At 44.0% G+C, this 14250-nt stretch overlaps 1 protein-coding gene across 1 annotated transcript in view; it reads right to left on the bottom strand.

Annotated features, from left to right (window-relative positions):
- CDS1 (CDP-diacylglycerol synthase 1) overlaps positions 1-14250 on the bottom strand; it is a 101740-nt gene that overhangs the window by 59820 nt on the left and 27670 nt on the right. The window contains exons 2-3 of the mRNA XM_040326494.1: positions 7910-8040; positions 6834-6930 (exon numbers count right to left, since the gene is read on the bottom strand). Of these exons, the coding sequence (XP_040182428.1) occupies positions 6834-6930; positions 7910-8040 (228 nt within the window). The remainder of the gene's footprint in view (positions 1-6833; positions 6931-7909; positions 8041-14250) is intronic.

Raw genomic sequence — 14250 nt, 5'->3', positions numbered from 1 at the left:
TTCCTTTAGTGACCCTTTAACCACTTAAGCCCCGGACCAATACGCTGTCTAAAGACCCAAGGTGTTTTTACAATTTGTCACTGCGCTGCTTTAACTGGTAATTGCGCGGTCATGCAATGTTGTACCGAAACGAAATTTGCGTCCTTTTCTTCCCACAAATAGAGCTTTCTTTTGATGGTATTTGATTGCCTATGCGATTTTTATTTTTTGCGATATAAACGGAAAAAGACCGAAAATTTTGAAAACAAAAGATTTTTCTTATAACAAAAAGTAAAAAATATCGAATAAACTAAATTTTAGTCAAACATTTAGGCCAAAATGTATTCAGCCACATGTCTTTTGTAAAAAAAATCGCAATAAGCGTATATTTATTGGTTTTCGCAAAAATTATAGCGTCTACAAACTAGGGTACATTTTCTGGAATTTACACAACTTTTATTTTATGACTGCCTATCTCATTTCTTGAGGTGCTAAAATGGCAAGGCAGTACAAAACCCCCCCAAATGACCCCATTTTGGAAAGTAGACACCCCAGGGAAACTGCTGAGAGGCATGTTGAGTCCATTGAATATTTTTTTTTTTTGTCCCAAGTGATTGAATAATGACAAAAAAATAAAAATAAAAAAAAAATTACAAAAAGTTGTCACTAAATGATATATTGCTCACACATGCCATGGTTATATGTGGAATTGCACCCCAAAATACATTCTGCTGCTTCTTCTGAGTACGGGGATACCACATGTGTGGGACTTTTTGGGAGCCTAGCCACGTACGGGACCCCAAAAACCAAGCACCACCTTCAGCATTTCTAAGGGCGCAAATTTTTGATTTCACTCCTCACTACCTATCACAGTTTCGAAGGCCATAAAATGCCAAAATAGCACAAAACCCCCCCAAATGACCCCATTTTGGAAAGTAGACACCCCAAGCTATTTGCTGAGAGGCATGTCGAGTCCATGGAATATTTTATATTTTGACACAAGTTGCGGGAATATGACAAACTGATTTTTTTTTGCACAAAGTTGTCACTAAATGATATATTTCTCACACATGCCATGGTTATATGTGGAATTGCACCCCAAAATACATTCTGCTGCTTCTCCTGAGTACAGGGATACCACATGTGTGGGACTTTTTGGGAGCCTAGCCGCGTACGGGACCCTGAAAACCAATCACCACCTTCAAGATTTCTAAGGGCATAAATTTTTGATTTCACTCCTCACTACCTATCATAGTTTTGAAGGCCATACAATGCCAAGATGGCACACAACCCCCCCAAATGACCCCATTATGGAAAGAAGACACCCCAAGCTATTTGCTGAGAGGCATGTTGAGTCCATGGAATATTTAATTTTTTTTGCCCCAAGTGATTGAATATTGACCAAAAAAATAAATAAAAAATAAATTACAAAACGTTGTCACCAAATGATATATTTCTCACACATGCCATGGTTATATGTGGTATTGCACCCCAAAATACATTCTGCTGCTTCTCCTGAGTACGGGGATACCACATGTGTGGGACTTTTTGGGAGCTTAGCCGCGTACGGGACCCCGAAAACCAATCACCACCTTCAAGATTTCTAAGGACATAAATTTTTGATTTCACTCACACAAATCTTGAAGGTGGTGATTGGTTTTCGGGGTCCCGTACGCGGCTAAGCTCCCAAAAAGTCCCACACATGTGGTATCTCCGTACTCAGGAGAAGCAGCAGAATGTATTTTGGGGTGCAATTCCACATATAACCATGGCATGTGTGAGAAATATATCATTTAGTGACAACTTTGTGCAAAAAAAAAAAATCAGTTTATCATATTCCCGCAACTTGTGTCAAAATATAAAATATTCCATGGACTCGACATCCCTCTCAGAAAATAGCTTGGGGTGTCTACTTTCCAAAATGGGGTCATTTGGGGTTTTTTTGTGCTATTTTGGCATTTTATGGCCTTCGAAACTGTGATAGGTAGTGAGGAGTGAAATCAAAAATTTACACCCTTAGAAAGCCTGAAGGCGGTGATTGGTTTTCGGGGTCCCGTACGCGGCTAGGCTCCCAAAAAGTCTCACACATGTGGTAGCCCCGTACTCAGGAGAAGCAGCAGAATGTATTTTGGGGTGTAATTCCACATATGGGGGGAGTATGTTTTGCGCGTGGGTGTAAGCGTTACTGGCACTAACTAGCTACCTAGCGGCACCAGCGACACTAATACAGCGATCAGAAAAATGATCGCTTAGTGATGCTGGCAATAGGGGGGTGAAAGGGTTAACTCTAGGGGCAATCAGGGGTTAAAACCTTTATTAGAAAATGTATGGGGGTACCTAACGCTATAAAAACCTAGCGGGCGAACCTCAAAAAATAACTAGCTACCTAGCGGCACTAATACAGCGATCAGAAAAATGATTGCTTAGTGACGCTGGTAATAGGGGGTAAAAGGGTTAACTCTAGGGGCAATCAGGGGTTAAAACCTTTATTAGAAAATGTATGGGGGTACCTAACGCTATAAAAACCTGGCGGGCGAACCTCAAAAAATAACTAGCTACCTAGCGGCACCAGCGACACTAATACAGCGATCAGAAAAAAACGATCGCTTAGTGACGCTGGCAATAGGGGGTGAAAGGGTTAACTCTAGGGGCAATCAGGGGTTAAAAACCTTTATTAGAAAATGTATGGGGGTACCTAACGCTATAAAAACCTGGCGGGCGAACCTCAAAAAATAACTAGCTACCTAGCGGCACCAGCGACACTAATACAGCGATCAGAAAAACGATCGCTTAGTGACGCTGGCAATAGGGGGTGAAAGGGTTAACTCTAGGGGCAATCAGGGGTTAAAACCTTTATTAGAAAATGTATGGGGGTACCTAACGCTATAAAAACCTGGCGGGCGAACCTCAAAAAATAACTAGCTACCTAGCGGCACCAGCGGCACTAATACAGCGATCAGAAAAACGATCGCTTAGTGACGCTGGCAATAGGGGGGTGAAAGGGTTAACTCTAGGGGCAATCAGGGGTTAAAACCTTTATTAGAAAATGTATGGGGGTACCTAACGCTATAAAAACCTGGCGGGCGAACCTCAAAAAATAACTAGCTACCTAGCGGCACGAGCGACACTAATACAGCGATCAGAAAAACGATCGCTTAGTGACGCTGGCAAAAGGGGGGTGAAAGGGTTAACTAGGGGGTGATCAAGGGGTTAAAAGTGTTAGGTCCAGTGTAGCCCCCTACCCCCCCCCCAATAAAGGTTTTAACCCCTTGATCACCCCCTAGTTAACCCTTTCACCCCCCTTTTGCCAGCGTCACTAAGCGATCGTTTTTCTGATCGCTGTATTAGTGTCGCTCGTGCCACTAGGTAGCTAGTTTTTTTTTTGAGGTTCGCCGCCATGTTTTTATAGCGTTAGGTACCCCCATAAATTTTCTAACGCTATAAAAACATGGCGGCGAACCTAAAAAAAAACTAGCTACCTAGTGGCACGAGCGACACTAGTACAGCGATCAGAAAAACGATCGCTTAGTGACGCTGGCAAAAGGGGGGTGAAAGGGTTAACTAGGGGGTGATCAAGGGGTTAAAACCTTTATGGGGGGGGGGGGCTATCCTGGACCTAACACTAACTGCCTGACACTAACTGCCTGTCACACTGAAACTAAATGCAGTGATCAGTAAATGATCACTGCAATTTAGTGACGGTGTGACAGGGGGGGGGCTGGTGGGGGCGATCGGGGGGTGACCGGGGGGGGGGATCGTAAGCCTATGTGTCTGTGTGTCAGTGTAGTGCTTGTGTACTCACTGTGTGATGTCTCCGCTCCTCCGCCGGACGAAAATACCGGCGGGAGGAGCGGTGACATCACTTCCTCCTCTGCCTGTGTTTACAATGCAGGCAGAGGAGGGCGGGGGAGGAAGCTGATTGGCTGGGGAGCGATCCGGAGGGGGCGGACAAAAACGAACTGCCGCCCCCGCATCCCGGATCGCTCCTGAAGATTACCGACCCGCGCCATGTACCGGGGGGGGTCCCGATCGGACCCCCGACCCCGTCAAGCAGGGCACGTACAGGTACGTTGATGTGCCTGTCCGTGCCATTCTGCTGACGTATATGTACATGAGCGGGTCGGGAACTGGTTAAGGACCTTGCCCCTTTTTGCGATTCGGCACTGTGTCGCTTTAACTGACAATTGCGCGGTCGTGCGACGTGGCTCCCAAACAAAATTGGCGTCCTTTTTTTCCCACAAATAGAGCTTTTTTTTGGTGGTATTTGAATCACCTCTGCGGTTATTTTTTGCACTATAAACAAAAATAGAGCGACAATTTTGAGAAAAAAATCAATATTTTTTACTTTTTGCTATAATAAATATCCCCCAAAAATATATATATTAAAAAAAAAAAAAAAAAAACACGTTTTTTTCCTCAGTTTAGGCCGATCCGTATTATACTACCTATTTTTGGTAAAAAAATAAATAAAATCGGCAATAAGCATTTATCGATTGGTTTGCACAAAATTTATAGCGTTTACAAAATAGGGGATAGTTTTATTGCATTTTTATTAATATTTTTTTTTTTACTACAAACTTTTTCATGACTGCGACATTATGGCGGACACATCGGACAATTTTGACACATTTTTTGGACCATTGTCATTTTCACAGCAAAAAGTGCTATAAAAATGCATTGTTTACTGTGACCCCACGGCTGGGCTTAAAGAGACACGTACAGGTGCGCGATTGTGCCCAGCCGTGCCATTCTGCCAACGTATATCGGCGTGAAGGGGTCCTTAAGTGGTTAAAAGGCCAAGTTCACATTTTTATTTATTTTTTATTATTCCAGCTCCCCTATGTACCAATAAAGCATTAATGTACTTATTTTGCAAAAATAAACAGATTTCCATTTATTCTATACAAACACAATTACCTCACTCTCTTCATAGCCGTTTAAAAACACTGCTCCATTACTTCTGCCTTACTTCCTGGACAGACTTTATGTCACAACATATACTCTCAGCTGGCCAACTCCTTCCTGTGTCATGACCTAAAGTCTGTCCAGGAAGTAAGGCAGAAGTAATGTATTTGTGTTCTTAAACAGCCACGAGGACAGTGAGGTAGGCGTGTCTAGAATAAATGGAAAGCTTTTTTAATTCTGCAAAAGTAGTACAATAATGCTTTTTTGGTGCACAAAGGTGAACTTAGCCTTTAAGCATGTCAGCTGGGACCAGTGGTGTATTTAGGTTTTGTGCTGCCCTAGGCCTGACTAAACTCGCGCACCCCCTAATTTATATATGGCCCACTCCTTCCTGTCAAGGTCACACCCCTTACTTTTTAAGACCCGCCCTGTAATATTCATGGGAGGAAGACAGATGGACGCCGTGGGAGAATGACAGAGGGACTTTGTGGCGGTCAAGTCCTAGAAGATAGAAGGTTAGGCACTTCCCAATACCTCAGTTTGGGAACAGTAATGGATAATGGCCAACAGGCCCTCTTACCAGACCCAGCGAAACCGCAACAGTGATCCCTCTGGCTGGATGTTCGCTCACTCTGGGTTGCCCAGGGTGACTCTAGTCAGTAGTGTAGTTCGTCTGTACCCTGGCAGTGGCTCTGTCTTTCTCCCTCTGGTGGTGTGGGTACAGCGTGGCTCCCTCTCTGGTGGTGCCGTTACAGCGTGGCTCCCTCTCTGGTGGTGCCGTTACAGCGCGGCTCCCTCTCTGGTGGTGCCGTTACAGCGCGGCTCCCTCTCTGGTGGTGCCGTTACAGCGTGGCTCCCTCTCTGGTGGTGCCGTTACAGCGTGGCTCCCTCTCTGGCCTCCCCCTGCACAGTCCTCTCTTTTGCTCTTCAGTAGCACTCTGCTTTTTGCCGGGTTCAAGGTTCTCTCTCCCCCAGAGTGCATGCATGCTGGGGGACTGTAGCCTGCCTACTGTCTGTGGATACACTGGGGACGCAGAAACACCGCCAATCTTCCGGGACTACATTTCCCATGATGCCCCACTTCCTCACTGTGTTCTGATTGGCCCTCTGCTGAGGCCAATGGGGAGGGAATCGGAGCAGGCAGGAAGCCGGTCGGCACTTAGGGGAACCCAATTTGAGTCACTCTGTCTCTTCTCCTGTTCAGCTGACAGGAGGAAGGATGGGGGCGAGCGGGGGAGATTACAGACACTGTGCAGCTCTCCTCTCCCTGTCACAGCACCGCTGCCGATTACCGCTTTGCAACTAAGAGAGGGCGGGCGGTCGGGTTGACTGCACCGACTACAATTCCTGGTGTCACCCGGGTGCCGTGCGCCCCCCCTATAGCAATGCCGTTGGCTTTAGATTTAATCCCCTGATGGCAGCCCTGCGTGCGGGAGCCGGGAGGACGACGCGGGTGCTTTTTGTTCGTAGGGCGGCACTTTTTTGCCGCCCTAGGCCTGGGCCAAAATACAGCACGGGCTAGAACACAAATTAGCGTATTTTCTCAACCACTCACCAGGTGAACTGCATACATTGATTCCAATTTACATGTCCATCTGCTGATACTCTTGGATGTGCTCCACTTTTGTTTTGCTTTCTTGTACATATTCCTTTTTGAGGATTTATGGTCAGCTTCTCAAAGAGGAAACTACATACACAAGACTTATGCTGGATCGCCAAGCTCCCCTTATTATTGTAGGGTACTTGACTTCGGATTGAAGTATTACTACAACTAATAAGTGTTTTCTTCAGGACAGAAATAAACAGAATTTTATTTTTACTTTTTTAACTATTCATGAATGTGAGAAGCATGGTCAATCAGAATAAAGGTGTTGAAATATGGTATAGCAAGGCCTATTTTAACATGACATAAATAAATAAATAAAAAATTGAAAAGTCTTTGAACTTACCAAAATTATTATCATCACTGGCCCCATATAAATAATCATAAAAAACAATGTAATCATTGTTAAACTAAAAATGCCACGTATCCACCAATTTTTCCATCTGAAAGATAAAAATATGTTATACTACAATTAAAAATAATAAAGCATATTTAAACCAAGAAAAAATATGTAATATATTGCAGCTTACCAATTCTTAGTTAGCATGGCTGCTAAGTTTTTATTTTTTTAGGCTTTTTTCTCTTTATTTTCAACTGGTGATTCTACCACTGGTTCTGACATACTGTCCCAAGTTTAGGTTGTCACGCTAGGACAAGCCTACAGAAAGCTCTATTTGTGGGGAAAAAAAAAAGAACGTAAATTTTGTTTGGGAGCCACGTCTCACGACCGCGACAGTTAAAACGACGAAACGCAAAAAGTGGCCTGGTCTGGGGCTTAAGTGGTTAACTTATACAAATCTGCTAGTGCATCTAACACCCCCCTCCCCCCAGATTAACAATGCTGCTGTCCAAAGGTGCCCCATGTCCCTTCATCCAGAGCGGAGGCAATACAGAAGGTGTGCAACTGGCTGGATCACCAGGTGAAAACAGAGGGGATAAAAAAAAAGAAAAAAAAAAAAGAAAGAGAAGTAATGCAGTCACCTCACCTAATTGACTGGTAAGCTGCAATATACATTTTTTTTATTACATTGGGTTTGATATAAAAATATTTGAGGGTGCGAACCATATTATTGCATTGTAGCTGGATCTGAAATACCAGCAACTGGAATAGGAAATCCAGTGAAGTGGGGATTCAAAATGTACATAGTAATAGAGCACGTGCCACTAGTGTTACAGTGCCATTTCTGAAAATGTGATAGGGCATATCCATACAGAATCATGTTTTTTAGGGGTTGGAATGAGGCCAAGGACTCACTCACACAGGGTGGACATCACCTTTAAGCAGCATCTTACCTGTATAGGTGGCATCAGGGAAATACACTAAGCTGCATGACAAGTCACACGATATATACCAGGTATTGGGTCTTTTATGCTGTGGGATGGGCACTAAGAACTCACAACAAGTAAAAGAAACCTCATTACCTGGATGACAAGCCAGACAGAGCATTGGTGAGCACCTGCGGTGTGCTATTGGTAGCTGGTGAAACATCTGGAGCATCTGTCTCAAATGCAGAGTCTGCATCGACCTCTGCATGTTTCTCCTCTGCTGTTTCCTGTAGAAATAGAATTATGGCTTAATAAAGTAACACAATGCAATGATAAATGAGAAGTAATCACACATCTGCAGTAGCCCAATGGTGATATTATTAAATTTCAAAAATATAATTCCATTTAAAATAAAACAAAAAAATACCATTTACCCAGTTATTGCATCCATTTAATAAAAAAAATATATAAATTTTGAAATACAGCTAGCATAGGTACCTATATCTGTTTCTATATTTGTTTTCTGGAATACCCCGCTTAGTAGGACCCACATTTGGAGAGGGGCAGGGATTTCGCAGATGGTTAATAAGTCTCTACTGTACCGCTCATTGCTAGTAATCTAACATTATAAGATTGCTGGCAAGAGGGGAGGACAGAAGCAGAACATCTTTAGACTGATACCTTTTCGCGTGCTATCCATTTCGCGTGCTATCCAATCAGCAAGCTAGAAATAAGTCTGTGACTAGTCACAGTGGACAACTGAGGTCACCAACATTGGTTATGCTTCCTGGTCGGAGCACCTGGCTCCATGGACAAGCCAGGGGTGTTGCTAGGGCTGGGCATGTGCCCAAATTTCTCTTGCAAGGTACCATGGGTTCCAACATTGCAATGGGCCTCTAGAGTGCTCACACATGTAACCCAAACACTACCTGATTTTGGTCCATAACCATAGTCTAAGAAACACTGGTCTAGAAGGTCCACTAATTTGCAATACAGCAGCATTCTTAGTTTAAAAAATTTAAACAATATTATTAAAATCTGTAATCCATCAATCAACCTGGCTGATGGTCTATTATTCCAACCGCTAAAATCTACTGATGGCATCCTTATGAACATAGGTCTTGACACAGATCATCACGGAAAGTTCATCTATCCTCTACGGCAGGGATATGCAATTAGCGACCTCCAGCTGTTGCAGAACTACAATTCCCATGAGGCAGAGCAAGACTCCGACACCCAGAGGCATGATGGGACTTGAAGTTTTGCAACAGCCGGAGGTCCACTAAGGCTGCATTCACACCTCGGCGTACAAAATCGCAGCGTTTTGTCCCGCGAATTGCGGCGACAAATAGCGGCGTTTTGTACCGCAATTTGCAGCGACAAAACGCCATGATTGTGAATGCAGCCTTCACCCCCTCTATGGAGATGGTTCACATCTCCTATGCCGAACGCCGCCTGAAAAAAAGGTCCGGGACTTTTTTTCAGGCGGCAGGCGTACAGCGTTCGGCGTGGAGATGTGAACCATCTCCATAGAGGTGCATGTTAAATGATCCCTCTGGCGTCTCGGGGCTGCAGCGGCGTCGCACTACAGGCGTATATACGCCTAGGTGTGAACGGGGGCTAATTGCATATCTCTTCTCTACGGGTAACTTTAACCACTTGCTTACTGGGCACATAAACCCCCTTCGTTCCCAGGCGAAATCTCAGCGTCCGGCACTGCGTCGCTTTAACTGACAATTGCGCGGTCGTGCGACGTGGCTCCCAAACAAAATTGGCGTCCTTTTTTCCCCACAAATAGAGCTTTCTTTTGGTGGTATTTGATCACCTCTGCGGTTTTTATTTTTTGCGCTATAAACAAAAAAAGAGCAACAATTTAAAAAAAATATATTTTTTTTTTACTTGTTGCTATAATAAATATCCCAATTTTTTTTTAAAAAACTATTTTTTTTCTCAGTTAAGGCCGATACGTATTTTTCGACGTATTTTTGTAAAAAAAAAAAATCGCAATAAGCGACTGGTTTGCGCAAAAGTTATAGCGCCTACAAAATGGGGAACAGAATTATGATTTTTTTTATTATTTTTTTTTTTTACTAGTAATGGCGGCGATCTGCGATTTTTATTGGGACTGGGATATTGCGGCGGACATATCGGACACTTTTGACACAAATTTGGCGCCATTCACATTTATACGGCGATCAGTGCTATAAAAATGCACGAATTACTGTATAAATGTGACTGGCAGTGAAGGGGTTAACACTAGGGGGTGAGGAAGGGGTTAAATGTGTAGCCTGGGTGTGTTATAACTGTGTGGGGGGAGGGGGGTGACTGGGGGAGGGGACCGATGCTGTGTCTCTATGTACAAGAGACACAGATCGGTCTCCTCTCCTCTGACAGCACGTGGAGCTCTGTGTTTACACACAGAGCTCCACGTCCCTGCTGTCACCTGCCGTGTCACCGACGATCGCGTGTACCCGGCGGACATCGCGGCCGCCAGGTACACGCATCGGGTCTTCGGCGATGCGTCGGGACAGTTTTTACCCGCCGCGCGCCACCCAGTGGCGCGCGCGGGTAATGCACATAAAGGCCGTTTTTAAACGGCCACTTGGCACTTGAGAGCCGCGCTGCGGACGTATTTCGTCTATAGCGCGGATCTCAAGTGGTTAATAGACACATTTATATGTGGCATTTACATTGAAAATCATTGTATGGCCTTTTGCATGAAATTTATATATACACACACACACACACAACAAAATTTGCTATATTAAAAGTGTTTTTTTTTTGTTAAATAACGAATATGTAATACTTACCTGCTCTTTGCAATGGTCTTGGTCTTCTCGTGTCCCTCACTGGCGCTCCTGCCTCCCCACCCCTGTCCATAAGACACACAGAGCAGGACTCTGCCCCGCCACCCACTCCCTGCTCAATAACTCTATTTGACAGCAGCAGAAGCCAATGAGGAGAGAGACGAGAGAGCCTCTGCTTTCATGCACGCCGCTGGATCAAGATCGGACTTGGCAAGTATTGGGTGGGGGCTGAATACTGATGTTTTTTTAAAATAGAGTGCATGAGGGTAAAAAAAACTTCAGTCTTTGGAACCACTTTAAGGGGGACTAAAGCCATTGACCAACTGTATCGCAAAATAGTCACAATCAAGGCATGCCATGAATGATAAAACCATCACAGTTGCTTGTGCTTTCAACTGATCTGTCAAGTCATCAAATAGCTGGTGTCAAAACTGATCACATGTGTACCACCATGGCAACTGTAGATCAAACAAAAATGTCAATATAGCAGCTTCTTTGACTGTAAAGTGTATACGGAGATGGAGAAGTGGTACAAAAAGCTAGAGAGAGACCAAGCTGGCTGTGATTGCAGTTTTCGTTATAGAGCAACCCAGGGTCTGAGGACTGGAGTACTCAGCCAAAAAAAGCTGGGGGTACCTGCTATATAGAAGAGCAGCTTATTAGCCCAAAAGGTTCCAATAATTGTATAGGTGATCCAGTGCCTGAAGTTGTGTACCCCATCTCAAATCAATCATATACAATAAAAATTCAAACGCCCACATGACTTTGTATGAGGTACACCCGGCAACAATATAATAATAATAAAAAAAACAAAAGTTTTATTGTAATTATTTTCTGAGTCGCTTTAACTGACAATTGCGCGGTCGTGCGACGTGGCTCCCAAACAAAAATTGACACCCTTTTTTTCCCACAAATAGAGCTTTCTTTTGGTGGCATTTGATCACCTCTGCGGTTTTTATTTTATGCGCTATAAACAAAAATAGAGCAACAATTTTGAAAAAAAAAAATGCAATCTTTACTTTTTGCTATAATAAATAAAATATATATAAAAAAACGTTTTTCCCCCTCAGTTTAGGCAGATACGTAGTCTACATATTTTTGGTTAAAAAAAAAAAAAAAATCGCAATAAGCGTTTATTGATTGGTTTGCACAAAAGTTATAGCGTCTACAAAATAGGGGATAGTTTTATGGCATTTTTATTAATATTTTTTTTTACTAGTAATGGCGGCGATCAGCAATTTTTATCGTGACTGCGACATTATGGCAGACACATCGACACTTTTGACACCATTTTGGGACCATTGTAATTTTGACAGCGATCGGTGCTATAAAAATGCACTGGTTACTGTAAAAATTACACTGGCAGTGAAGGGGTTAACCTGTAGAGGGTGCCGAAGGAGTTAAGTTTGTCCTAGGGAGTGCTTGTAACTGTTAGGAGGCGTGGCTTGCCGTGACACGTCACTGATCGTTGTTCCCGATGACAGGGAACATGATCAGTGACAGTGTCACCTAGGCAGAACGGAGAGATGTTGTGTTTACACCAACATCTCCCCGTTCTTCAGCTCTGTGACTCGATCGCGGGACACGGGCGGCGATCGGGTCCGTGGGTCCCGTGGGCGCGGTCACGGAGCTCACGGCAGTGTCGCGAGCGTGCGACCACGCGGCTCGCAAATTAAAGGGGACGTACCCGTACGCCCATTTGCGCAGCCGTGCCATTCTGTCGACGTACATCGCCGTGTGCCGGTCGGGAACTGGTTATAAAACATGCCTTGATGAAATAAACTATCTCATCTATCTATCTATCTATCTATCTATCTATCTCTCTATCTATCTCAACAGCTGGATCAGCTTCTTAGTGAGCCGCTGGGAGACTGAGCCAGCCGTTCACGCCACCTGCACAGCCCCAGCACTCCAATGAGTACTGGAGGAGAGAAAAGCGAGCCGATGACTGACAGTTACTGGCTCCCTGCAGACTAAAGACTCACCTAAGTGGATGGAGCATCTGCCACATCCGTTCCCCGCTGCTTCCTAGACTGAGAACTGAGCGATCAAAGACCACTGATCACTCAGTTTTTGGTCTTGGAAGCAGCAGGGGACAGATATGGCATCCAATGGATGCTGCATCCACCTAGATGAGCATATTTTTATAACCCCCTCTTTTAAACTGTATGTATAGCCAATAGATACATTTTTTGCTTTTGAGAAAAAAAAAGTTCTTTGGCTTTGTCCCTAGGGGCCTTGGAGATTCGTAATCTCCATTTATTCTGGTGACCACTGTTGTGGAGATAGAAAGTAGACAAAAATTGAGAACCAGAACAGGAGGTGAGAAGAAATCTTTTGAAGGGATTCTGCTCATATTGAGAACTTTTGGCGCTTTGCACTCTGACCTTTTGAGCATAATGTTGGGAGTGGCAATATGTTTTTTTGGTATTAGGATAGTGTAGTATTGGAGCTTACCAATAAGACCTGACCCTGCCCACTATTACTGTCCCATCACTATGATGTACAGCTCCACTGGCCAATAGTAATGTGCAGGGGGCAGGAAGGAACTGGCAAGCTACAATAATACCAGTGTCATAACAAAGCTTTTTTGGTGTTTAAAGCAGAACTTCATTTGCAAAAAAGTTCAACTGATCTTCCTCCTCTGCCTGTATTGTGAGCAGGCACCAATTTTTGACAGTACACGCCCCCTGGGACATGACTGCGGGACCATTCAAAAAGTGAAGCTCATCTCATGCATGCGCAAAGGAGAGCTGGCTGTGAAGCATCAGGAACAGCCGATTTCCCACAGGGAAGATGGTGCCACCGGGGACCTGAAGACCAGTGAAGAACCAGCCCGGGTGAAGACAGCGCTGGATCTTTGTATATTAAAAGTCAGCAGCTACAGTATTGTATTTTAGATTTATTTCTAAAATGAAGTTCCTCTTTTTAAATTTTTAAAAATTCCAATGGTGCTGAAAATTCTTGATGTCAAAAGACTGCTAATGGTTAATGCCAAAATGCACCATCATGGTGATCATTGAACTGAATTGTTGGAAGAAATAGTAAAATGCAGTAGGAGTACTCAGCATTAAAAGAGCTTTGCTTGCAGACAACTGAGCACAGCTTCCCATTACACTGAAGGCATTTGAAAAACAATACTCCCAATCAGGACAGTCTGATTAGAACTTGAGAAGAGCTGCTAAGCATTGTAATGTCAAGTTTAGACTCTAATCTGACCTGTGCAAATATCAAGTTTGATGCCAACACTGCTGAAGACCAAATCTTACCCTTATCACATGACTCAAGATCAAAGAGAAGGCCAAGGGTGGATAAATATCTGCCAGCCTATCATTCCACCACTTCTATTTCACCTCTTTTGCCCTATTTACAAGATACAAGTTGATTATACTGCAATCTCACTGCCTTTCGTCGCCACATTACTATCATGGCAAACTCCATTTTTAAAATCTGAAAATTTATAACAGGGAAAAAAACTAAAAATATGGACACTTACCTGTCCAGCGCGCCCTTGATGTCAGCAGCCGAGGGATGAGCAATCGCTCGTCCCTCGGCTGCACCCGCCATCATCCTCTGTGAGGGAATCGGGAAGTAAAGGGTTGCGGCTTCACTGCCCGGTTCCCTACTGCATATGCACGAGTAGTGCGGCGCGCCATCACTGATCCTCGCTCTCTCCTGGGAACAGTGTGT

Source organism: Rana temporaria, chromosome 1, assembly GCF_905171775.1.
Source record: "Rana temporaria chromosome 1, aRanTem1.1, whole genome shotgun sequence".
Lineage (NCBI taxonomy): Eukaryota > Metazoa > Chordata > Amphibia > Anura > Ranidae > Rana > Rana temporaria.
Note: the sequence above shows the minus strand (reverse complement) of the source record. Positions and strands in the feature narration are given on the sequence as shown.